Genomic DNA, 27,695 nt, shown 5'->3' with positions numbered 1-27,695 from the left:
ATAAGATACCTAGGAATAAATACAACCAAAGAGCAAAGAATCTGTTCTCAGAAAACTATAAAATACTTACGAAAGAAATTGAGGAAGACACAAAGATATGGAAAAACGTTCCATGCTCATGGATTGGAAGAACAAATACTGTGAAGATGTCAATGCTACCTAGAGCAGTCTACACATTTAATGCAATCCCTATCAAAATACCATCACCTTTTTTCAAAGAAATGGAAAAAATAATCCTAAAATTTGTATGGAACCAGGAAAGACCCTGAATAGGCAGAGGAATGTTGAAAAAGAAAACCAAAGCTGGTGGCATCACAATTCCGGACTTCAAGCTCTATTACAAAGCTGTCATCATCAAGACAGTATGGTACTGGCACAAAACCAGGCACATAGATCAATGGAACAGAATAGAGAGCCCAGAAATGGACCCTCAACTCTATGGTCAACTAATCTTTGACAAAGCAAGAAAGAATGTCCAATGGGAAAAAGTCTCTTCAACAAATGGTGTTGGGAAAATTGGACAGCCACATGCAGAAGACTGAAACTGGACCATTTCCTTATAGCACACACAAAAATAGACTGAAAATGGTTGAAAGACCTAAATGTGAGACAGGAGTCCATGAAAATCCTAGAGGAGAACACAGGCAGCAACCTCTTCGACCTCAGCTGCAGCAGGTTCTTCCTAGAAACATCGCCAAAGGCAAGGGAAGCAAGGGCAAAAATGAACTATTGGGATTTCATCAAGATAAAAAGCTTTTGCACAGCAAAGGACACGGTCAACAAAACCAAAACATAACTGCCATAATGGGAGAAGATATTTGCAAATGACATATCAGATAAAGGGCTAGTATCCAAAATCTATAAAGAACTTATGAAACTCAATACCCAAAGAACAAATGATTCAATCAAGAAATGGGCAGAAGACATGAAGAGACATTTTTCCAAAGAAGACATCCAGATGGCCAACAGACAACTGAAGAAGTGCTCAACATCGCTCGGCATCAGGAAAATCCAAATCAAGACCTCAATGAGATAGCACTCACACCAGTCAGAATGGCTAAAATGAACAAGTCGGGAAATGACAGATGTTGGAGAGGATGTGGAGAAAGGGGAACCCTCCTACACTGTTGGTGGGAATGCAAGCAGTGCAGCCACTCTGGAAAACAGTATGGAGGTTCCTCAAAAAGTTGAAAACAGAGCTACCCTATGACCCAGCAATTGCACTACTGGGTATTTAACCCAAAGATACAAATGTAGGGATACGAAGGGGTATGTGCACTGTGATGCTTACAGCAGCAATGTCCACAATAGCCAAACTATGGAATGAGCCCAGATGTCCATCGACAGATGAATGGATAAAGAAGAAGTGGTATATATACACAATGGAATATTATGCAGCCGTCAAAAGGAATGAGCTCTTGCCATTTGCAACGATGTGGATGGAACTTGAGGGTATTATGCTGAGCGAAATAAGTCAATCAGAGAAAGACATGTATCATATGACCTCACTGATATGAGGAATTCTTAATCTCAGGAAACAAACTGAGGGTTGCTGGAGTGGTGGGCGGTGGGAGGGATGGGATGGCTGGGTGATAGACATTGGGGAGGGTATGTGCTATGGTGAGTGCTGTGAATTGTGTAAGACTGTTGAATCACAGACCTGTACCTCTGAAACACATAATACATTATACGTTTAAAAAAAATGAAGAAGATAGCAGGAAGGGAAAAATGAAGGAGGGGAATTTGGAGGGGGAGACGAACCATGAGAGACTATGGACTCTGAGATACAAACTGAGGGTTCTAGAGGGGAGGGTGGTGGGAGGATGGGTTAGCCTGGTGATGGGTATTAAAGGGGGCACGTTCTGCATGGAGCACTGGGTGTTATACACAAACAATCATGGACCACTACATCAAAAACTGATGATATAATGTGTGGTGATTAACGTTACATAATAAAAGAAAAAAAAAGAATTATTATTTGCAAGGCATTCAGGGATAGGCCTAGCACGTAATTTTTATATAAATGTTTATTAAATAAAAAATAGCTCAGGTTATTGCGGAGATTGAGATGATATATTAGCACAGGGCCTGGTCCATGAGTGCCGTGTGTTTGCTTTCAACATCATTAGCAGCAGTGGAAGTAGGAGTTTATAATATAAGTAGTGGTGAGGACTGTTAACAAAGTCAGCAAGGTAAGGACATCATTCTTCTCCTGAGGAGGTGACGTATTTGCAAAGACTGAATAAAGGGAAGGCATGAGCCACTTTCATGCTGCAGATATGTATTGAATACTGACTGTGGACCAGATACAATCCTAGGTACTGGGGGTCCTGGAGTGAGCAAAAGGGACAAAAATCCCTGCCCTCTGAGGGCTTAGTTTCTGGTAAGAGGGAGAGACAATAAAATGAAACATACAGTATGTTAAATCATGGGGCTCTGGAGAAAATGGCCTGGAGAAGGGGTCCTGGGTGTCCTGGGGTGACAGGGTTTACAAGATGCAATATAATGGGCATGGAAGGCCTCACCGAGTAGGTAACATTTAAGTAAGGGCATCAGGGAGGTGGCCATTTGAATTACCGGGGGACACATCTGGAGGAAGAAGCTTCTAGATGGCAGCCCTGGGCAGGAGTAGGCTTGGTGCACACAGGGAGCAGTGAGCAGACTGGAGAGTCTGGAGAGCCAGGAGCAGGGGGTTGGGAGCAGATGGGGTAGAGAGGTGATGGGCTGGACTATGGAGCCTCTGAGCCCGTCACAGGGTTTTGCCTTTTACACTGTGAGTGTGTTGAGATGCTTCTGAAGTTTTGGAGCAGAGTAGTGACAGGGCTACTGCTATAATCTGGTTAAGACATAACGTGATTTAGCCCCAGGCGGGAACAGTGGAAGTGGTCGGAAGTGGCTGGATTTATTTTGAAAGGAGACCTGATAGTATTTTGACATATTGGCTGTGGGGTATGAGGAGTCAAAGGTGAACTTCACGGTTTTGGTTGGGAGTTGCTGTTTATAGTGTCGGCGAAGCTGGAGAAACACATTTGGGGGTGGGTAAGATTAGGAATTTAGTTTAAAACATGGTAAGTTTTGAGATGCTTGTTAAACAACCATTTGGAACTGGCGAGTAGCAGACAGATAAGAGAGTTAAGGGTAAAAGATTGAGGTTGGAAATAAATTTAATTTTCATAAACACAAACAGTATTTATCACATTTTCAGATTATAAAGGTAAGGCTCAGCTTGGCTGTTTTAGTAGCCCAGGGTTTCCAGTTGGTAGCTTTTGGTGCTTCAGTTGAAGTGATAATGATGTTGCTAATAGCTACCATTTACAGAGTGACCAGTCTGTGCCAGGTACTTGATGTTTATTTCTCTCAAGTACACAACAAGGTGTGCTTTCCCTATTTGACATAAGAGGAAACTGCGGGCCCATGATCACGCAGTCCATAAGCTGCAAAGCCCAGACTTGAAATCAAGCTAGTCATGAGAGCTCCTCCTTGTCCCCATGCCATACTTATTCCTGAAGTCTGTGCAGGTCGGTAGGTTTCTCTGTATGTGGCAGCCACATTTCTCAGTGAAAAGGTACTGAAATTTAACAGTGGGGATTTTGGTTAAAATCCTGGATTAGTAAAACCATATTTTCCTGAGTAGAAACTCAGCATAAGCCAACAGCTTATCATGGCTGTTACCAAAAAGCTAATAAATTTTGGGCTCCTCATCTTCCTAGAAACTGGACTATATAGAAAATACAGATGAAAGTAGGGCAGGTTGTCATGGAGAAGATAGAGCTTACATGGACTTGGATCACTTTTTATTTTATTTTATTTATCTTTTTTGAAAGATTTTATTTATTTATTTGACAAGAGAGAGATAGCGAGAGAGGGAACACTAGCAGGGGGAGTGGGAGAGGGAGAAGCAGGCTTCCCGCAGAGCAGGGAGCCCGATGCGGGGCTCGATCCCAGGACCCTGGGATCATGACCTGAGCCAAAGGCGGACGCCTAACGACTGAGCCACCCAGGCGCCCCTTGGATCACTTTTTAGTTATGTGAAGGACTCTGATGAGGAAGAGAGGTTGGGCGGTATGCAGTGCTAGGAACACCTGGTTCAGTCCATTTGGTAAATATTAGATGCTGTTCATGGTAGAAAACAAAAGTAGAATCAATAGGTGTTAAAAAGGAAAGTTAAATGCAATATATGGAAGAATTCAGTGAAAGAGAACTTTCTAATAATGCTGTGTATTAGTGGAATGTATTTAGAAATTAATGGATAGCTCTTCAGTGGAGTGCTCTAGCACATCCTAGAAATTTGGTGGGGAAGTGGTGGTAGGTGACTTTAGGGTCCTTCCAGAATATAAGGTGACATTATTCTCTAAATGTAAATCTGTTAACCTCTTATTTGAGAGCTCATTATAAGTGCAATCCTAGTGTTATTTTTTCCCCTACTCTTATGTTCCCTCTGTATCTGTGCTATACCTTTGTGACAGCTGCTGTCACATAGGGCTGTCATTGAGTGCATGCCCCTCTCTGTCCCCCATGGGACTGTGATCCACTCCATAGCAGAAACTCTTACTCATCTTTGTTCCTGGCATGGAGGAAATAATAGTAAGTGCACTGTACGGATTTATTGAAAGAATGAATGAATCTTGGCAATGGTTTAAAGACTTTTATTTTTTATTTATTTATTTTTAAGATTTTGTCAGAAAGAGAGCACAAGCAGGGGAAGCTGCAGGCAGAGGGAGAAGCAGGCTTCCTGCTGAGCAAGGAGCCCGGTGCAGGACTCGATCCTAGAACCCTGGGATCATGACCTGAGCCAAAGGCAGACACTTAACTGACTGAGCCACCCAGGCACCCCAGTTTAAAGACTTTTAATATTTAATTGGGTTCATTGCTTCATACTCTATTTTCATCAGCAGTATTGTGACCCCTAATAAAACGGGTCTTTCCTATATTTTTTGGGCATTGGAATGTGGTGTAGGGGGCAAGCAGCCAGTCTTACCTGTCCCCATCCATTTTTGCTAATTTTGGGGACAGTGTGGAGACTTGTGCCTCTTGGTACAAATTTGTTGTTTTTCCATACAGGACTAATAAAAATCACTAATATATGACGTTCCTTTTAGCCCAGAGAGGACTCTGATGATTTCTTGAAAACTTCATTATTGGAATCTGATAGTGCTTTTATTGGTGAGTATATTTATCTTACCAACCTAGTTATTTAAATATTAAGCATTATTTATATTTCTTTTAAGTATTTTTCTCCATACTTAACAAAATTAGTACTTCACTCTTTGTTTTGCAAGGTGGTAAAAAGGAAATATCCTATTTTACTAACTTAATAATCATCAAATATGACTTACTCTGATTTTGAAAACTTTATAAATAAAATGAGCTTTTGAAATCATAGGAATGGTTCACACAAAAACCTGTACATGAATTTTCATAACAGCTTTACTTCTAATAGCCAAACACTGGAATCAGCCCAGATATCCTTCAACAGGTGAAGAGTTAAACTGTAGTACATCCATACCATGGGATACTGCTTAAGAGATGAGTGGATCAAGATCATCATATCAGTATCCTTGGTGTGAGACTGTTGCTCTTCTTTTGCAAAACATTACCGCTGGGGGGACCTGGGCAAGGTGTGCAAAGGACCTCTTTGATTTCTTAAAACTGCATGTGAATTTTTCCATTTTAAAAGATCATAAGAATATTTTTAGTCTTAAGAAAAAATGTATCTCACGGTACCTCTATGTATCTTCTTATGTATTGTAATATACACATAATTATGTACTCTGATCATAAGCATTTCTGCTGTCTTAGGGCCATCAGGGAATTATATCTCCTACATATTAGTTGTATTTCATGAGATGAAAATTCCAAACTAGCCTATACTTTTTTTTTTTTTAAAGATTTTATTTATTTGAGAGAGAGAATGAGAGAGAGAGAGCACATGAGAGGTGGGAGGGTCAGAGGGAAACAGACTCCCTGCTGAGCAGGGAGCCTGACGCGGGACTCAATCCTGGAACTCCAGGATCATGACCTGAGCCAAAGGCAGTCGCTTAACCAACTGAGCCACCCAGGCGCCCTATACTTTTTTTTTTTAATGAGTTTTTCTTTTCCAGGATGTCATATTATGGAGAGTGACTAGAGATGGAGAAACCAGGAGGAAATAGGGATGGGGAGGTAGTCTATGGAAGCATCAGGGAAATGTGACCTGTTCCTGCTAACAATTAAGACAGTTTGGGGCACCGAAGATGGTGTCTTAGACTATTTCATTATACTACACCAAAGATACAGCAATTTGTCTTTTTGATATCACACAAATATCCCATAGTCATGACTGTTACCACTGTTCTAATGAATGTGGGTAAGGCTTTTGTGTGTGTGATAACCTAGATGAGAAAGTTCTGAGGATCTAAATATATAGCATGTTGACTATAGTTAACAGTACTGCAATGTATACACAAAAGTTGCTATGAGAGAGAGTTTTCATGTCCTCACCCATAACAACAAGAACAACAACAAAATGGTAATTCTGTGAAGGAGGTGAAGGATGTGTTAACTAGCCTTATTGTCAAAAACATTTTGCAATATGTAATTGACCCACATGGGTCAATTGAACAACATGGGTCTGAACTGTGTGGATCCACTTAAACGTGGATTTTTTTCTAGTAAATACAGTACAGTAAATGTATTTTCTCAGTAACATTTTCTCTTGATTCCTTTATTGTAAGAATATATACAGAATATATATGGAACATATAAAGTATGTGTTAATCGACTGTTTGTGTTATCAGTAAGGCTTCTGGTCTACAGTAAAGTTTCTGAGGAGTCCAAAAGTATACGTGCATTTTCGAATGTGCAGGACCCCTGCATGATGCAAGGGTCAGCTGTATACGTAGTATCAAATCATCACATTGTACACCTTAAACTTACACAATGTTCTGTGTCTGTAATAAATTAAGCTGGAAAAAACACAAATTGACTATAAACAATAAGAAAGAAATTCAATCAACAATAAGTTTCCAAAACAGAAAGCACCAGGTCCAGATAGCTTCACTGGTGGATTCTACCAAACATTTAGGGAAAAATTCTATGAATTCTCTAAAACATCTTCCAGAAAATGGAAGCAGAGGGACACATTCTATGTGTCCAGCATTACCCTAATACCAAAACCAGACAAAGAAGAGCACAAGAAAACTACATACCAATACCTCTCATGAATATAGATGCAAAAATTCTCAGCAAAATATTAGCAGATTGAATTCAATAATGTGTGAAGAGAAACACCACAACCAAGTGGGATTTATATCAGGTATGCAAAGCTGGTTTACATTCAATTAATATAATTAATCAAAATGTAATCATCGTATCAACAGGCAAAAGAAGACAAATCACATGATCATTATCAGTAGATGCAGAAAGGCACTGAACAGAATCCAACACCCATTCATGATAACTCTCAGCAAACTAGGGTTATAAGGGAGCATCCTCAACTATCTACAGAAACCCTACAGCCAACATCATATTTAATGATGAGGAGATAGAAACTTTCCTGTAAGACCAGGAACAAGGCAAAGATGTCTCTTCTCACCACTCCTCAACATCATTATGGAAGTCCTAGCTGATGTGCTAAGTCAAGAAAAGGAGGTATACAGATTGGGAAGGGAGCAATAATACTGTCTTTTGCACAGATGACATGATTGTAGGAAATCTGATAAATAAAAGAAACCCTGGTACTAATAATAAATAGTTACAGCACAGTTGCAGGATACCAGGTTAAAACACAGAAGTCAGTTGCTTTCCTATATGTACCAGCAATGAACAAGTGGACTTAGAAAGTTAAAACACAATATCACTTACATTAGCACCCCCCTAAAAAAGAAATACATACAGATCTTGTATTGATTTTATTATGAAAAAAAACTGCAAAACTCTTATGAAATAAAACAGACATTTCATGTTCATGGATTGGGAAATGCAATATGGTTTAAGATACCAGTTCTTCTCAACCTGATCTATAAATTCAATGCAATCCCAGTTAAACTGATTCTAAAATTTATATGTAGAGGCGAAAGATCCAGAATAGCACAATATGGAAAGAGGACAAAGATGAAGACTGACACTACGTGGCTTACTATAAAGTTAACAGTAATCAAGTGGTGTGGTATTGGCAAAAGAATATACAAATAGATCAATTGAACAGAATAGAGTCTAGAAATAGAGCCAAACAAGTATAGTCCATTGATTTTTGACAAAAGAGCAAAAGCAATGCAATGGACAAAAGATGGTCTTTTCAACAAATGGTGCTAGAACAACTGGATATCTACATGCAAAAAAAAAAAAAAAAAAAAGGAATCTAGACACAGACCTTAGACCCTTCACCAAAATCAACTCAAAGTGGACCATAGACCCAAATTGTAAAATGCAAAATTTTACAACTCCTAGAATATAACAGAGGAGAAGACCTAGAAGAACTTGGGGATGGTGATGACATTTTAGATATAATACCAGAGGTGTAATCCATGAGAGAGAGATTGGATAAACTAGACTTATTTAAAAACTAATGCTCTGTGAAAGACAATGGCAAGAGAATGAGAAGACAAGTTAGAGACTAGGAGAAAATACTTGGCTAAAGACCCATCTGATAAAGGACTGTTAGCCAAAATATACAAAGAACTCTTAAAACTCAACAGTAAGAATTCAATTAAAAGATGGGCAAAAGATCCAAACACATTTCACTAAGACCTACAGATGGCAAATAAGCATATGAAAATATGTCTTTAGGGAAATGTAAGTTAACAACGAGATACCACTGTTAGATAGAATGGCCAAAACCCACAGGAATTCTCACTCAGTGCTGGTGGGAATGTAAAATGGTACAGCCACTTTGGGAGACAGTTTGGATGTTTCTTAAGAAACCAAAGATACTCTTATCTTACAATCCTGCAATTACACTACTTGATATGTACCCAAACGAGTTGAAACTTAATGTCCATACAAAAACCCACACACAGATATTTATAGCAGTTTTAGGTAATTGCCAAGACCTGGAAGCAGTCAGGATGTCTTTCAGAAGGTGAATGGATGAACATACTGTGATAACCAGACAGTGCGATATTATTCAGTGCTGAAAAGGAATCACAGACCTGTACCTCTGAAACACATAATACATTATATTAAAAAAAAAAAAAAAAAAGATAGCAGGAGGGGAAGAATGAAGGGGGGTGGGAATCGGAGGGGGAGACGAACCATGAGAGACTATGGACTATGGAAAACAAACTGAGGGTTCTAGAGGGGAGGGTGGTGGGAGGATGGGTTAGCCTGGTGATGGGTATTGAAGAGGGCACGTTCTGCATGGAGCACTGGGTGTTATACGCAAACAATGAATCACGGAACACTACATCAAAAACTAATGATGTAATGTATGGTGATTAACATAAAAAAAAAGAAATGAGCTACGAAACCATGGAAAGATACAGAGGATCCTTGAATGCATGTGTGTGAAAGAAGCCAATCTGAACAGGCTACATACTATATGATTCAACTATATGACCATCAGGGAAAGGCAAAACTATGGAGGCAGCAGAGAGATCAGCAGTTGCCAGGGGTTACAGCAGAGGGAAGAATGGGTAGGGGTGCACAGAGGAGTTTTAGGGCAGTGAAGCTATTCTGTGGATCCTGTCATAGTGGATACATGTCAAAACCCATGGAATCTACACCACCAAGAGTGAAGCCTAAACTATGGATGTTGGGTGATAATGTGTCAGTGTGGGTTTATTGGTTTTAATGAACATACCACTCTGGTTGTTGATAGTGAGGTAGGCTATGAGTGTGTGAACAGGGGGTATATAGGAATTCCCTATTTTCCACTCCGTTTTCCTGAACTTAAAAACTCTTGTAAACAGTCTATTACTTTTTTTTTTTTTTTAAAGCAAGTGCATTAGTGGTAGGGTATATACAGAAATCAGGAAACTTTATTTTTGGAGTTTTAGAAAACCACACCTCATTCAGTAAAATGTAGTATTGCTGCCTTAAAAAAAAACAACTGTACATTTTAAATATCAGAAATTTCGGGGTGCCTGGGTGGCTCAGTCGTTAAAAGTCTGCCTTCGGCTCGGGTCATGATCCCAAGGTCCTGGGATCGAGCCCCGCATTGGGTTCCCTGCTCCGCGGGAAGCCTCCTTCTCCTTCTCCCACCCCCCCTGCTTGTGTTCCCTGTCTCACTCTCTCTCTCTGTCAAATAAATAAAATCTTAAAAAAATATATATATATCAGAAATTTGAATATCACTTATAGGGTAAATGATAGTGTTGTGTCAGTGTTAAATTTCCTGAATGTGATAATGAAATTGTAGGTATAATGTAGGAGATAGTCCTTGTTCTTAGATAGTACATGCTTAAGTATGTGGGGATGAAGTGTCATGCAACTTGCTGGTTCCGCAAAAACAAGCAACACCACCCCCCCATATAGAAATAAAGTATATGTGGCAAAATAAGAAATGGTGATTTTAGGTATTTATTATAACTTTCCTTTAGGTTTTAATTTTTTAAAATAAAGAGTTGGAAAAATCCTTACCTCCATGATCACTAGAGAGGCTGTGATCAAAAAGACTGACAATACCAAGTGTTGGTAAAGATATGGGAAACTAGAACCTTCTTAAAATGTAAAACCACTTCTGAAAATGGTTTGGCAATTGCTCAAAATGCTAAACGTAGAGTTACACAGAATATCCAACAATTTTACTCTTAGGAATATACCCCAAAGAAATGAAAACATGTGGCCACAAAGACATATACACGAATGTTCATAGCAGAATTAATAATTGCCAACTAGAAACAGTTCACATGTCCATCACCTGGTGAATACACAGATAAAATGTGATATATCCATATGATGGAGCACTATACAGCAATAAGAATCAATTGATACATGGTACAACATAAAAGAACCTCGAACACATTATGCTAAGTGGAAGACACAAAATATTACATTGTATATTCCATTTATATGTAATCTCAGGAAAGGTAAATCTCCTGAGCTTGAAAGCAGATCAGTGTTTATTTGGGGCCAGGGAGGTGGGAGTTGTGAGTGATTGCCTGTGAGCACAAAGGAACTTTTTGAGGTGATAGACCTGTTCTAAAACTAGATTGTAATGATGACTGCACAGTTTTATAAAAGTTACTGAACTGTGTACATTTGTAGTAGTTGAGTTTTATTACGTGTAAATAATATCTAAAGCTATTAAATAAGAGTCTTGGTTTAGCTTGGAGTAAAAAGATTTGAAATGTTTGTTATTTAAGACTTCTCCTTTGTGTGGTCTTCTTAGGTGCTTACGGTGAGACATATCCTGCCATTGAAGATGATATCCTCCCTCTACAGTCCCAGCTGTCCTCTGCAAGACAGCGCAGGAAGAACAAACAGAAAGGATTGGACTTTGTATGTATGAAATATCTTTTTCTTTTTTCCCGTCTCAGTTTAAGAGAGGTCTGGATACTGACCCATGCTAAATTGGTATGGTCCACAAGAGACTCATTTTAGAACCAAAGACACCTCCAGATTGAAAGTGAGGGGGGTGGAAAACCATTTATCACGTTAATGGACATCAGAAGACAGGGGGGTGGCAATTCTTATATCAGACAAATTAGATTTTAAACCAAAGACTGTAATAGGAGATGAGAAAGGACACTATATCATAATTAAAGGGTCTGTCCAACAAGATCTAACAGCTGTAAATATTTATACCCCTAACATGGGAGCAGCCAAATATATAAGCCAATTAATAACTAAATCAAAGAAACACATCGATAATAATACAATAATAGTAGGGGCCTCTAACAACCCAGGCACTAAAATGGACAGATCATCTAAGCAGAAGATCAACAAGGAAACAAAGGCTTTGAATGACACACTGGACCACATGGACTTCAGAGATATATTCAGAGCATTCCATCCTAAAGCAACAGAATACACATTCTTCTGGAGTCCACATGGAACATTCTCCAGAATAGATCACATACTGGGTCTCAAATCAGGTCTCCACCAGTACCAAAAGACTGGGATCATTCCCTGCATATTTTCGGACCACAATGCTTTGAAACTAGAACTCAATCACAAGAGGAAATTTGGAAAGAACTCAAATACATGGAGGCTAAAGAGCATCCTACTAAAGAATGAATGGATCAACCAGGAAATCTTGAATTTTAAGAATTCATGGAAACAAATGAAAATGAAAACACAACTGGTCAAAATCTTTGGGATGCAGCCAAGGAAGTCCTAAGAGGGAATTATACAGCAACACAAATCTTTCTCAAGAAACAGGAAAGGTCTCAAATACACAACCTAACCTTATACCTAAAGGAGCTGGAGAAAGAACAGCAAATAAAGCCTGAACCCAGCAGGAGAAGAGAACTAATGAAGATTAGAGCAGAAATCAAAGAAATAGAAACCAAAAGAACAGTAGGACAGATCAATGAAACCAGGAGCTGGTTCTTTAAAAAAGAATAAGACGATAAACACCTGGCCAGATTTATCAAAAAGAAAAAAGGGGGGCGCCTGGGTTGCTTAGCTGGTTAAGCGGCTACCTTCGGCTCAGGTCATGATCCCAGGGTCCTGGGATTGAGCCCCGCATCGGGCTCCCTGCTTGGCGGGAGGCCTGCTTCTCCCTCTCACACTCTCCCTGCTTATGTTCCCTCTCTCGTGTCTCTCTCTCTGTCAAATAAATAAATAAAATCTTAAAAAAAAAAAGAAGTTTGGGGCGCCTGAGTGGCTCAGTCGTTAAGCGTCTGCCTTCAGCTTAGGTCATGATCCCGGGGTCCTGGGATCAAGCCCCGCATCGGGCTCCCTGCTCTGCAGGAAAGCCTGTTTCTCCCTCTCCCTTTGTCTGCCTCTCTGCCTATTTGTGCTCTCTATCTCTCAAATAAATAAAATCTTTAAAAAAAAAAAAAAGGACCCAAATAAATAAAATCATGAATGAAAGAGGAGAGATCACAACCAATACCAAAGCAACTATACATATTATAAAATTATAAAACAATTATAAAAACATATTATGAGCAACTATATATCAACAAGTTATGCAATCTGGAAGAAATGGATGCATTCCTAGAGATGAATAAACTACCAAAACTGAACCAGGAAGAAATAGAAAGCCTGAACCAGACCCATAACCAGCAAGAAAATTGAAGCAGTAATCAAAGATCCCCGAACAAACAAGAGCCCAGGGCCAGATGACTTCCCAGGGGAATTCTACCAAACATTTAAAGAAGAATTAATACCTATTCTTCTGAAGCTGTTTCAAAAAATAGAAATGGAAGGAAAACTTCCAAACTCATTCTATGAGGCCAGCATTACCTTGATCCCAAAACCAGACAAAGACCCCACCAAAAAGGAGAATTACAGACCAATATCTCTGATGAACATGGATGCCAAAATTCTCACCAAGATACTAGCCAGTAGGATCCAAAGGTACATTAAAAGGATCATTCACCACGACCACGTGGGATTTATTCCTGGGCTGCAAGAGTGGTTCAACATCTGCACATCAATCATTGTGATACACTACATTATTAAAAGAAAGGACAAGAACCATATAATCCTCCCAATGAATGCAGAAAAAGCATTTGACAAAGTACAGCACCCTTCCTTGATTAAAACTCTTCACAGTGTAGGGATGGAGGGAACATACCTCAATATCATAAAAGCTACATACGAAAAGCCCACAGCAAATATCATTCTCAGTGGGGAAAAACTGAGAGCTTTTCCCCTAAGGTCAGGAACACGGCAGGGATGACCACTCTCACCACTGTTGTTCAACATAGTACTAGAAGTCCTAGCCTCAGCAATCAGACAACAAAAAGAAATAAAAGGCATCCAAACTAGCAAAGAAGTAGTCAAACTCTCACTCTTTGCAGGTGGTATGATACTCTGTGTGGAAAACCCAAGACTCCACCCCAAAATTGCTAGAACACATACAGGAATTCAGCAAAGTGGCAGGATATAAAATGAATGCACAGAAATCAGTTCTATTCCTATACACTAACAACGAGAAGACAGAGAAATTAAGGAGTTGATCCCATTTACAACTGCACCAAAACCCCTAAGGTACCTAGGAATAAACCTAACCCAAGAGGCAAACGATCTATACTCAAAAAACTATAGAACACTCATGAAAGAAACTGAGGCAGACACAAAGAAATGGAAAAACGTTCCATGCTCTAGGTTGGAAGAACAAATATTGTTAAAATGTCTATGCTACCTCGAGCAATCTATACTTTCAATGCAATCCCTATCAAAATACCATCAACTTTTTTTCACAGAGCTGGAACAAATAATCCTAAAATTTGTATGGGACCAGAAAAGACCCCAAATAGCCAAAGGAATGTTGAAAAAGAAAACCAAAGCTGGTGGCATCAGAATCCTAGACCTCAAGCTCTATTACAAAGCTGTCATCATCAAGACAGTATGGCACTGGCACAAATACAGACACAAAGATCAATGGAAAAGAACAGACAACCCAGAAATGTACCCTCAACTCTATGGTCACCTAATCTTGGGCAAAGCAGGAAAGAATATCCAATGGAAAAAAGACATCTTCTTCAACAAATGGTGTTGGGGAAATTGGACAGCCACATGCAGAAGACTGAACTGGACCATTCCCTTAAACGATACACAAAATAATAGATTCAAAATGGATGAAAGACCTAAATGTGAGACAAGAATCCATCAAAATCCTAAAGAACACAGGCAGCAACTTCTGTGACCTCGGCTGCGGCAACATCTTGCTAGACACATCTCCAAAGGCAAGGGAAAGAAAGGCAAAAACTAACTATTGGGATTTCATGAAGATAAAAAGCTTTTGCACAGCAGAGGAAATAGTTGACAAAACCAAAAGACAACCAACAGAATGGAAGAAGATATTTGCAAATGACATAGCAGATAATGGGCTAACATCCAAAATCAATAAAGAACTTATCAAACTCAATACCCAAAGAACAAATAATCCAATCAAGAAATGGACAGAAGACATGAACAGACATTTCTCCAAAGAAGACATACAAATGGCCAACAGATACATGAAAAAAAGCTCCACATCACTCAGCATCAGGGAAATCCAAATCAAAACCTCAATGAGATACCACCTCACACCAGTCAGAATGGTTAAAATTAACAAGTCCAGAAACATCAGGTGTTGGTGAGGATGTGGAGAAAGGGGAACCCTCCTGCACTGTTGGTGGGAATGCAAGCTGGTGCAGCCACTCTGGAAAACCATATGATGTTCCTCAAGAAGTTAAAAATAGAGCTACCATATGAGCCAGCAATTACACGACTGAGTATTTTTCTCAAAGATGTAAATGTAGTGATCCAAAGGGGCACCTGCACCCCAGTGTTCATAACAGTAATGTCCACAATAGCCAAACTATGGAAAGAGCCCAGACGTCCACTGACAGATAATTGGCTAAAGAAGATGTGGTATATATATACAATGGAATATTATGCAGCCATCAAAAAATGAAATCTTGCCTTTTGCAATGATGTGGATGGAACTAGAGGCTATCATGCTAAGCGAAATAAGTCAATCAGAGAAAGACAATTATATGATCTCACTGTTACGTGGAATTTAAGAAACAGAGGATCATAGGGGAAGAGAGGAGAAAAATAAGATGAAACCAGAGAGGGAGACAAACCATAAGAGACTCTTAATCATAGGAAACAAAGTGCTGAGGGTTGCTGGAGGGGAGGGGGGCGGAGGGATGGGGTAACTGGGTGATGGACATGAAGGAGGGCACGTGATGTAATGAGCACTGGGTATTATGTAAGACTGGTGAATCACAGGCCTGTACCTCTGAAACCAGTAATACATTATCTGTTAATTGAATTTAAATTTAAAAAGTGTTTAAAAATACATAAAAATAATATAAATTGACATGGTCCAGTAAAGAAAGTGCACTTGGTCTGGAAAGAGGTGACTGTAGGTGTAAATGTAGGCTCTACCACCTGACCTAGCTCCCTAAGCTTAGGCAGGTCATTGAACTTTGGTACCTTGGCTTGAGGTAGTATTTTCCTAACTCCTAGTGTGGTTATAAGCCTAGTACAGAATGTTCAGCAATGTTTGTTCCACGCCCTAGTCTTCCTCCTTCCCTGTTGCAGAATATTTGGATTTCAGAGAAGGTACAAGAAGCAACTGAAAACATTTACTGCGAAGTCTGCTTGGACACTTTAGGTGTCCAAGACTTGGACACCTAAGCCTACTATGTAGCATCTTCTAGTATTTTGGTCGGATAACCTGTCCAAGGTCACATTCCACAGGAAGGCTGATATTCAACCCATATTCTTTTCATAGAATGTGTGTAAATGTTTTTATAGTATAACTAGTAAAAAGCCCTTGTGACATTGTTGAGATATGTACTTTGTTGAGTAGACCACTTTGGGCAAATTCTTAAACTGTGTGTGTTTTCTTATATATGTGACATGGAGATAGTTAATATACATGAGCCATTAGCACTGTCAAGTCCACAAAGGACAAATGCTATTATTAGCATTATTACATGTATAGCTTTACTAGGTGGCAGTAACTTGTTTCCCCAGCAACCACGTCTACTTTGCCTCTATGTAGTTGCCTTTTTTGGATACATAGACATGAGATGTGGTCAAGTTTTAGCATGTCAGTACTTGCCTCCTTTTTATTGCTGAGTAACTCCTTTGAATGGGTATTCCACATTTTGTTTATCTGTTCAACACTTGATGGACATTTGGATTGTTTCTACTTTTGTGTACAAGTTTTCTGATGATTTTCATTTTTCTTGCATATATACTTAGGAATAGAATTGTTATAGAGTAACTATGGTTGACATTTTGAGGAACTGCCAGACTGATTTCCAAAGTGGCTACACCATTTTATACTCCCACCAGCAACAGATGAAGGTTCCAGTTTCTATATCATGGCAACACTTGTTACTTTTATTATAGTTATTATAGTCATCCTAGGGAGTGTGAAGTAGTGCCTCCTTGTGGGTTTGATTTGCATTTCTCTGATGATGTTCAGTATCTTCGAAGATAACGTCTATGCAAATCATTTGCCCATTTTTTTTTTTTTTAATTTATTTGAGAGAGAGAGAATGAGAGACAGAGAGCATGAGAGGGAGGAGGGTCAGAGGGAGAAGCAGACTCTCCGCCGAGCAGAGAGCCCGATGCGGGACTCGATCCCGGGACTCCAGGATCATGACCTGAGCCGAAGGCAGTCGCTTAACCAACTGAGCCACCCAGGCGCCCTCCTTTGCCCATTTGATAATCAGTTTGTCTATTGTTGATTTGTAAGTTATGTATTCGAGACACAAGTCCCTTATTAGATGTATGATTTTTATAGTTCCTCTCATTTTGTGTGTTGTCTTTCTTACTTTCTTGATGGGGTCCAACTTAACCAATCTTCTTTTTATTGCTTGTGCTTCTGGTGTCTTATCAAGAAACCATTACCTAACCCAGCATCATGAAAATTACTTGTTTTCTTCTAAGGGTTTTTATAGTTTTGCTCTCAAATTTAGGTCAGTGATCCACTCTAATTTTTGCAATTGATGTGAGGTGTAGGGGTCCAAATTCATTCTTCTGCATGTGGACAATCTGGGTTGTTCCAATAACATTTATTGAAAAGGCTTGTCTTTCCCCCAGTGAATTTTGTTGGCCCTTTTGTCCATAAATTAAGGGTTTATTCCTGGACTGTCTATTCCATTGTCTTTATGCCATTACCACCCTGTCTTGATTACTGTAGCTTAATTGATTCTTAGCCCCTGTTGTTTCACTTTTTACCTTTTGGGTTCTGTTAATTCCCCACCTTCACCCAGCCTGGCAGCATTTAAATATTATCACAAATTCTGTATCTTCATCTGAGCCTGCATGAATAAACACCAGGAGTTAGAATATAAATGCTACAGATTTCCATTTGTTTTATTCCTCACACTATACATTTATCAGGGGCAAGAATATTTTTAGGTTCACAGATTTGTTACTGATTGTTTCTAAAATTCTCTTTTCTAATTGTAGGATAACAGTCATCCTAATATGCCACCAGATGGTCTCTCTCTAAAATCTGTGTCCAGTATAAATATTGATCAGCTTAGAATGAAAAATGAGGAACGGATGCGAAGACTGAATGAACTTCAGAATAAACCTATTAATACAGGTAAATGGCCAGTCTTAATGCTTAATGGACTATTATCTGTAAGAACTCAAACCTGTTTACAGGGAAATTTTCACTGTTGGCTCGGGGCAGGGATAGGTGGGTTGGAGAGAGATGGAATGAATTTTGAAATCCGTTTGAGTTGTAAGGCCTAGAACCATAGACACTATCCAGGAAAACTTGGGACTCGGGATCATCTTTGCATCAGATTCTACCCGAGGGTATGCTTTTTTGAGTGGATTTTTTAAAAGATTTTATTTGTCAAGAGAGAGTGAGCACAAGCAGGGGGAGGGGCAGGCAGAGGGAGAAGCAGCTCCTCACTGAGCAAAGAGCCTGATGCAGGACTCGATCCCAGGACCCCGGGATCGTGACCTGAGCTGCAGGCAGACGCTTAACCGACTGAGCCACCCAGGCATCACTTGAGTGGATTCTAAACAGATGAAATTTTTATTAAATATATCCAGCCTTTCTTTGCTTTGAGCAGGGAAAATGCTGGCTAGTATCAGCATCTCATTCCCCTTACTGAAGTGAGAAATTAACTTGACAACTTTTGAGTTCTTTAGGTAACACATCTATTATGAATTTATAGTACTACAAAGAACTTTTTTTTTTGCTTTTTTGCTTGGCTTTCAATGCCATAGACAAAACAAGTAGCCTCAGGTTAATGTTTCTTTTTAGAAGCCAGTGGGGCGCCTGGGTGGCTCAGTCGGTTAAGTGTCTGCCTTCGGCTCAGATAATGATTCCAGGGTCCTGGGGTCGAGCCCTGCATCGGGCTCCCTGCTTGGCGGGAAACCTGTTTCTCCCTCTCCCGCTCCCCATTTGTGTTCCCTCTTTTGCTGTCAAAAACTAAAATCTTAAAAAAAAAATAGAAGCCAGGGTTTAGTGTTTTTATTATGGTTTCACTGTCTCTCCTTGCTTGGGTGACCAGCAGGTTGAAGGGTGCTCAGCAAGCACAGTCAGACAGGATGGTTCCTTAGGCAGCTAGTGAGCCCCTCAATACTAGTTTTGGCAAACAGTAGAGTGCTCTTTTGGGACAATTCCCTTTAGTCTGTTAAGCTACATACAGTAATTTTCTAATAGCAATTATCTTTATTAATTTAAAACTATACTACAATCTCTAGCAGTCAAGGTGTCATATGTTCTGGTGGCAATTCCATTTCAAATATGAGCACATATGGGGCGCCTGGGTGGCTCAGTTGGTTAAGCGACTGCCTTCGGCTCAGGTCATGATCCTGGAGACCCGGGATCGAGTCCCGCATCGGGCTCCCTGCTCAGCGGGGAGTCTGCTTCTCCCTCTGACCCTCCCCCCTCTCATGCTCTCTATCTCATTCTCTCTCTCAAATGAATAAATAAAATCTTTAAAAAAAAAATATGAGCACATATGGTAAATTGATGGGAGCAGTACTTTTCATCATATACTGAAAAAATGGGGACCAGTGGGAAAAGTTCTTTTAAGTTTTTTTTTTTTATTTATTTGCGAGAGAGAGAATGAGAGACAGAGAGCATGAGAGGGAGGAGGGTTAGAGGGAGAAGCAGACTCCCTGCTGAGCAGGGAGCCCGATGCGGGACTCGATCCCGGGACTCCAGGATCATGACCTGAGCCGAAGGCAGTTGCTTAACCAACTGAGCCACCCAGGCGCCCAGTTTTTTTTTTTTTAAGATTTTATTTATTTTATTTATTTGACAGAGAGAGACACAGCGAGAGAGGGAACACAAGCAGGGGGAGTGGGAGAGGGAGAAGCAGGCTTTCCGCCGAGCAGGGAGCCCGATGCGGGGCTCCATCCCAGGACCCCGGGATCATGACCTGAGCCGAAGGCAGACGCCTAACGACTGAGCCACCCAGGCGCCCCGGAAAACAGTTCTTTAAATCTGCACTGAGGATTACCTATTCCTCAATTTCTTTTAGAGCCAGTAAGGGTAATTAATATTTAACAGGGATATATTTAAATTGAGAAAAATAGAGCATTTGAAGAATCTCTTACGGGTTTTCAACTTCTAAACTTTTTAACATTGTCCTTTCAAACAGGAGCTTCTGGTACGATGTGGATTGATTATTAAATTGACTGCACATATCCCTTTGCTGGGCTAATCCTTCACAGACCGGGAGATGTAATTAAAAAAAATAAAAATGACATCACAGGGTAGGAAGACAGATTTTCCTATTATATCTAGTAAGTAAAATACAGAGATAGAAGTTGAGTACATTCAATTAAAGGATGAAACTTAAGGACCTACCTTTTAATGGAGTAGACACCAAACTCTTACTATTAGGTGCAAGAATGGAAGTAATCTCATCTCCTTAGAGCACTGTTAACAGGTTTGGGGTATTTCTAAAACTTTGCTGAATTTAAAAGTTTTGTAAGATTGCGTACACTTCTACAGTCAACTTAATGTTTGGCACCCTCTACTTTGCTATCTTTGGAATCCCTGTGGGTGTTGGTACCATGGAGTCACCTAGTCCCTTGACCATCTTCTTCCTCCGTCTAAAATGTGGGGCCTGGACAAAACTACTTTGTAGAACATAAATACTATGGAGAACTGCAGGGCTGAAATGGCTTAAATTACAGGAAGATCTGTGTTCATTTCACCTCCTTGCACCAGTGTTACCTGAGTCCTATTCCTCTTGCCTCCTTTAGACGATGAGAGTTCACTGCTTGACCCCGATGACATGAAACACGTGGGGGACGATGGATCAAACTCTGTAGCAACTGAGCCCTGGCTCCGCCCAGGCACCTCAGAAACGCTGCAACAATTCATGGCTGAGCAGCTGAACCAGGAGCAGCAGCAGGTTCCTGGAAAACCAGGCACTTACAACTGGCAGGGCCTGTCTACTGCCCACGGTTAAATAAATCTGCATTGGACCCAGCAGTGCCTTTTAAGGTGAAAGGAATGTCAAATCAGAACCTTTAATAAGTGTGCTACTTTTGGCCCCTACCTGAAGTTACTTACACAAGTTTCATCTGTATATAAGGTGTATTTTTTCCCATGATGTATAATGATGTATATATTATGTACATAAATAAAAGGCAATGATTACATAACATAGGATTACCTAGAATTATTTTTGCACAATTTTGCCATAAATTGGGGTGGTAATGAACTCTTGGAATCAATTACCATATGTGCATTATTTTAAATTCTGCTTGTCACTAAGATAAGGTGAATAAAAGAGGTGTCTTAACAGTATTGTAAAACCTGAATACACTTGTTGTATGTACATTTGCCACAGTCATCGCTATTCAAAATAATTCCTGTAATAAATACATTCGTTGTAGCTGTATTCCAGTTGCTAGGTAATGAATCAAATGTGCTAGTTATTTCCATGTCATTTATAGCTGCTCAGTATAAATGATGGGGGAATCGTAACTGATTTTACTCCCATGAGCCATAAACTAAATGTCACATCATCTTTTTGCCTCTATGTTTATGCAAATGAAGGCATTATTTACTAATTTATATGACTTAAATACTTGATAGAAATAAATTATTTTTTATTACCAGTGTCAATTTATTTATTTTAACTGGAATTGAGGTTTCTAGACGAGGTGTTTTAGAAGTTGAAGACAGGACCATCAGGGGCCAAGGACAGAGACTGCATCACCATGGACCCTTGGATCAGTGAGTCAGTCTTCCTAATCACTCCTTAATCACGTTTAAAAAAGTAAAGAAAGATTAATTCAAATTCTGGGAAATAATTCTTTGGTCTTTCTTTAGCATTATGATGGCTGAGAACACCCCCAGGTACTACTTCCTGCACATTTCCACTGATGGAACTAATGACGGACAGGATTGACAAGTTTACTGCAAATGTGAAATTTCTCCATTTTGAATTTTAGCCATACATTTTATACTCAATTTTGTAACCTACCCGTTGTTTATTTTACTGTGAAGATGATTTTTCCTGTTATATCTTCATCTGAAACACCCATCCTCTGAAACAAACACCCATCAGCAAGGTCAGGGCGGTTTCCATCTACCAAGGTGGGTGACTCCCAGCTCTAGTGTCCAGCTGGGCTTGCACAGGGCTGTCTTGGGGGGTAGTAAATACGGTACACCTATAAATGCATTGTTCAGTAACTCATCTAAGAGCGGTATGAGAGCAAACACTGCACACTTCTATTTTTAAACACCATCATTATCTTGACATGTTCCATTTTTCGCTCAATGCCATCATACCATACAACTTGAACTGACTCCTAGGACACACAATGCCCCCCCTGACAAACTGCCCCAAAAGGGACTTCAGCTCTCTCAGCATTCACACAGTATAGCCTTATTTTGGGTTATTAATACACAAAATTTTAATTATGAATATCCTATGGCTGAGAAAGCACGATCCTAATGCCAAAAGAACAACACTGAATTTGTAGTTCTGGCCAAGAATATTCCTAAGTTGTTCGGCTTTTAACAAAGAAAGGATCAATGAAACATGGGGCTATAGATTACACAGGTTTTGATTGCACTGATGAAATAATCCAAAAACTTTATTGACCTATAACCTGATTAGAATATGCCAGATGAGAATCAGTATTGTACAGAAAGTTGTACAGAATTTTTTTACATAGAAAACTTTACATCTGTACCATATACATTTTATCCATCTGAAAAAATTTTCTACATCCACTGTTAATACGGAATGCTTGACAATCTTGTCTTTTTTTAACCATCAGAGCACAATTCACAGTATGAATACATTTCCAGTAAATCTAACTCCCCCAACCATGCCAGATTTGTTATTTTAACATATTCAACATTAAATTCTGTACACAGAGTAAAATCTACATCAAGCCCCGCCACCCAAAAGAAAAAGAAAGTGACAGCAACCTAGATTCATTTTGCAGTGATTCAAGTTTCGGTCCATGAAGAATCAACTCTATTTTAATGGCTCATCTTTAGAAGCCCTAAGAGAAGTATATTACAGGTAGTTAGGTCAGTAGGAGTATTTTCTACCTTTTTTGTTGTTGATCATGACAAGCGTCAGCCACAACAGCTTCCTGGGCATGTTAAACCCTCAAAATTACCAACCCCCCCCCCCCCCACCAAAAAGGGCAAAACCAAAACCCCCACAAAATAAAAAAGACAAAAAGTTCAACCCAAATGTTTAGTGCATTTGACAAAATATTATAGGTATTTAGCAAATGAATAAGAAAATAAAGAAATTAAAATAAAACAGTGCAGGAAGAACTATATAATGTTTAAGATTTTTATATTACAGACCTGCATCTCTGTACATTTTTCACAGAAGGATGATTACCAGTATCTCAGATAGCCTGAGTGTGCAAAAATCTTCAGAATAAGAATACCATAGTTGCTAAATATCTTTTACCATGAACAATAATTTCTTCTTCTTCCCCCCACCCCCCCAATTATAAACATTTTATCCTTCAAAATACAGCTCTCCTGAGTTGTACTTCTTGCAGAAGTTCAAATCTTTACATCTATAGTTCTTTGGGTAAAGTTTTACTTCCACACCTGCCGAAAACTGTGGGGCTCTCCCTGCCGCCAAGGACAGGGAAAGGACACATGAACACAAGCTGACACTGTGGAAACAGGCTTTCTGCTCAACATGAGCCCAACATGACAAACAGAATCCACCAGATTACTAAATAGGGACTGGAGCGTTGCGCAAGTTTGAGTTACAGTTCTAAGCATCTTTACCAGTAACCCTCAGACACCGCAATTCAGAGAAACCATTTTTCAGGTAGGAAACCTCAGCTCCAAGGTCCTTTTAAAGAGCGGAGGGATGTAAACGCCAACAGAACAATACCAAGTTGCCATCATTGCTTGTTTATTCCAAGTTCCTGTTCAGGTGGTTGTGATATCTGAAAAACTACTCCAATTCGCAGAAAAAATCTTCTAAGAACGGCACGAAGTTCAGGAATCAAGTCAAATTGCATAATTTCACATAAGAGAGGGTAGTAGAATGATGCATGAGCTTTAAACTGGGGGGGAGGGGGGGAAATAAATTTCTCCATTAGTAATGCTTGCATTCCAAACCACAGCAGCTCAAATGCCTTTAGCGTCAAACCACTCTGGGGCCTGCACTGATCAGTGAAGACAGAGGAAAGGCATCTGCATAAAGCAGGGACTATACTGATTATGGAACTGAAAGAGAAGTATTCAAAAGACTCAATACAAACATTATTCACTTAGCTATCCTTATTTTGAAAAACATTTCCATTTCCTTGACAAACTTATGACAAACTTTTAGTATTTATCATTGTTTTTCTGGATAATAAGCAAAAGTAAGACAAGCAGGAACCACAGCTGAGTTTTTATAAGCTATGGGTTATCGAAACAATCTTGTTAAAGAAAATTTTAATTTTTATGGAAAATTCTACCTAATAGTGCAATACAAAATTGCAATCTCCAGGCAAAGATCAGACTTCCCACATTTACAGTTCAACTGATGTACTGTGGTCGTGTTTGCTGGAATTCCTCAATCTGAATCGCTCTCTCTGCTGCTCTCCACACCCCATGAGGGACTAGGTAGCAGTGTGACTGATGGTGGCACGAAAGCCCACGGTGGAACCAGAGAGACTGGGGTTTGGAGTCCTTTTTGGCCACGTGGCTGCTGATGCCTTAGGTCACTTCTCCAAGCTTTATCCAGCCCAGAGGGAAATGCATGTGGACTAGAGCACGACTTGGGACAAACATCTGTATGGCACCAAGTGACACCACACAGCCTCTCTGGGGCCCCGTACATCACTGTGACCCCAATCTCAGGCTACCTCACTAGACATTTTTAAACCAATTCAGGGATCATGGCAACCCGTTTCCAAGTATATAAGCTGTAAGTTGCTGTATTTTTTAAAGAGGGAAATGCATATTTTTGAAAATCTGCACTATGTATATTTAGTTACATATTTTTAATTTATCATCATTTCTACTGGTTTCATATTCTTAAATGAGTTTATGGCCTATTCACTAGGGCCTCTGTGTTACATGGAACCAATAAATATGCCAAAGGAATGGCTAAAGCCTGGAGCACAGGCCTGGGACCCCGGTAGGGGCAGAGTCCAGGGCCAGAGGTTGGGCAGGGTGACAGTTTTCAAAATGGAGGACAGACTTCAGGGGTCAGGATGGGAATTGCAAAGTGTGGGGGACCCAGCAGCTTGGTCAGAGTGTTCCAAAGGGACACTGATTCCTTCTTTATTGACTCCCCTACAAAGTCACTGCTTAGAGAACCAAGCAGGGTGAGGAGGGAGAAGACTGAGGGCCCATGCGGAGACGGGCCACCGTGGTCCAGGACAAAGTGGCACCACAGCCCGGGCTTTGCTGGATCTACCTCCGAGCGATGGGTCTGCAAGCCGGCGCCCCTGCCTCCCGCTTGAGCCTGATGCTGGTCAGGCTAGAAATGCCGGGCTGGAGAAGACATCTCATACTTACCCTACTGTCGCTTATCTTTAGAACTTTAGTTAGAAACAAAAGCAGTAAATTAGTCCAGGCTTCCCGGTGACTCTCTGACGTCAGAGTAAGGAAGTAACTTAGGGCTTCGCTGCAGACACTGTAACAGAAAGGGCTCACTTTGGCATGTGCTGCATACGTGCGGCTACGGGTGTTCACAGAGAAAACCGCTGGGACGAGGCGGGTAGGGACTATTAACTCTCAGGAACTGGGTACAGTCTGCCTGCCAACACTAACCGCAGTATCAACATAACCGTGTCCTTTTCAAATTAGGAAGAAAACCGGACATTAAAAGAAGCCAGTGCAATGTATCAGGAAACGCATTTTCTAAAAGGTCCCCCGAATTTCAGACCCCTGTGCGGCAGCGCACGTCCAAGCCTGGCATCAAGAAACCGGGGCTGAAATCGGGTGGGTCTTCACTCACTGTGAAGGTGTAGACACTTCTGGGTCTTAAAAGTCTCATCAGTAAAGTGGGAAACAGGGACTAAGTCATCTCTTGAAGTTCTAAAATGTACTTAACTGGTCTCTGAGAACATCTATTCCCTGAGAATACACAAAAATACAATGCAGAAGACAGCAGTCTTTCTGAATGGCATGTTTCATTCTTAGCATGAGTTTAAAATTTAAAGGACAGAATCTTAAGTTGTCATGAAGTAAAAGAATGCAAAAAAAAAAAGTAACACTAACAAAACATCAAACCTTCTTTCAAACTAAATGCAGGCAGGCAGGTTTTCACTTTCACATATGATTGGTTCATAAAAATGCGATTATCTGTGGCATGAAAAAGCCTAAAAACTCTGAAGTTTTAAATTTTAGGAAACTTTCTTCCTGTCCCACAGCGGCAACAACAGACATGATTTGCTCATGTCACCAACTGTGCAAAAGTGCGTCCATCTATAAGACTCTCTAATTTTCACAATCTCCTCCTTGGGCCCCAAGCTGTTTGCATGGTCCTGCAGCAGGCCTGAGATGTGGACTCTGCCATGAGTGCAAACCTAGTGGCCCTTTCCTCCTCTGTACCACGCAGCCACATGGGCCAAAGGCAGACACTGAGCCAAGAGTCTTACTTTAAAAGCCTCTGCTGGACCTCCTCCCAGGCACTAACGCGGCTCTCATCCATGTACATCCGGAAGAGAATGCGCAGCCCACAGGCAAGGCTGCTCGTCTCCTGCTTCAGAAGGTTAGGTTTGGATTTGCCTTTGAAGCCTGTGGAGAAGGGAAGTTGCATGTTACAGAAAGACAAAACCGCCTTGTGTGAAGGCACATCTTGTGCCTGCCCTGAACCCAGGGCCTCAGCAGCCCTGAGGTGGCCCACAGGGAAGGAGTCGCACAGGGAAGACACACCTCGAGACCGTGGGGGAGGCCCAGCTAAAGGCGATTTCTATGTGGAAAATTTCCCCTCCTTTCCAGCTGGGGGGATAGGAGGTACAAAACAATGTTGGCCTGGGAAAGCGGAACTCTTCAAATGAAACTGCACCTGAAAGCTCCATACAGCTTACAGGAGAGGAGGGCTCCTGGGTGAACAGGGGCAGACCCCTCAGCAGGAAGAAGGTTTCATCAGGCCAAGGGTCCAAGCATTGTGAAGGGTCCAATGCGCATGCAAACGTGGAACCTGGTGACTTTAGCAGGAGCAGTCCTGGTTGAATGGCAGCAACAACTTGAGTCGAATAAAGGGGAAAAAATATACACTACTCTTCCCAGAAGTTAGGTTGTAAAGGAAAGAGGAGGAACAAGCCATGGGCTTCATTAGGGGTTAAACGATCATTTTAGATTAAATAAAATATGCAAATATAAAGTACCCAACACTATTTCAGAGTCTGATGTTCAATAAACATTAGCTCCCTTTTTTTCTTCACATTCTGCTGCCTTTCATTCTTCCAGCACTGTTTTTTACCTAATAGGCACCAAATAACTACTTAAGTAAAAAATTAGATGTCAGTTTAATTATTATATTTATATAATTATATGATACTTAAATTTTCCAACTTGTTCAAAAATATGCCTCCCTCCCTCAGAACATTCACTTCCATTCTGAGGTGTGGCCACTCCCAGATAAGTATGGAGAAGTCATTTGAATACACATGCAAGGATTTCATGTTTAGGACCTTCACACACTTTTTCTCATTAAAAAAAGGGC

General features: G+C 40.3%; 2 protein-coding genes across 11 annotated transcripts in view; one reads left to right on the top strand and one right to left on the bottom strand.

Moving 5' to 3' along the window:
• Positions 1-21,648, top strand: part of CSPP1 (centrosome and spindle pole associated protein 1) — a 161,164-nt gene extending 139,516 nt beyond the window's left edge. For all 7 annotated transcript variants that reach the window (XM_064588253.1, XM_064588252.1, XM_064588248.1 and 4 more), the window contains 4 exons: positions 5,100-5,163; positions 11,309-11,418; positions 18,016-18,154; positions 20,788-21,648. In XM_064588253.1, the coding sequence (XP_064444323.1) occupies positions 5,100-5,163; positions 11,309-11,418; positions 18,016-18,154; positions 20,788-20,996 (522 nt within the window). In that variant the 3' untranslated portion in view covers positions 20,997-21,648. The remainder of the gene's footprint in view (positions 1-5,099; positions 5,164-11,308; positions 11,419-18,015; positions 18,155-20,787) is intronic.
• Positions 21,649-22,251: 603 nt separating this feature from the next.
• Positions 22,252-27,695, bottom strand: part of ARFGEF1 (ADP ribosylation factor guanine nucleotide exchange factor 1) — a 146,715-nt gene continuing 141,271 nt past the window's right edge. For all 4 annotated transcript variants that reach the window (XM_064588245.1, XM_064588246.1, XM_045896442.3 and 1 more), the window contains 3 exons: positions 26,626-26,764; positions 25,541-25,658; positions 22,252-24,093 (listed from right to left, as the gene is read on the bottom strand). In XM_064588245.1, the coding sequence (XP_064444315.1) occupies positions 23,929-24,093; positions 25,541-25,658; positions 26,626-26,764 (422 nt within the window). In that variant the 3' untranslated portion in view covers positions 22,252-23,928. The remainder of the gene's footprint in view (positions 24,094-25,540; positions 25,659-26,625; positions 26,765-27,695) is intronic.

The sequence above is a fragment of the Mirounga angustirostris genome, unplaced genomic scaffold (assembly GCF_029215605.1).
Source record: "Mirounga angustirostris isolate CCGP_5_RB_7025 unplaced genomic scaffold, mMirAng1.0.hap1 SCAF_4, whole genome shotgun sequence".
Taxonomy (NCBI): domain Eukaryota; kingdom Metazoa; phylum Chordata; class Mammalia; order Carnivora; family Phocidae; genus Mirounga; species Mirounga angustirostris.
This window is presented reverse-complemented; position numbering and strand designations above follow the sequence as displayed.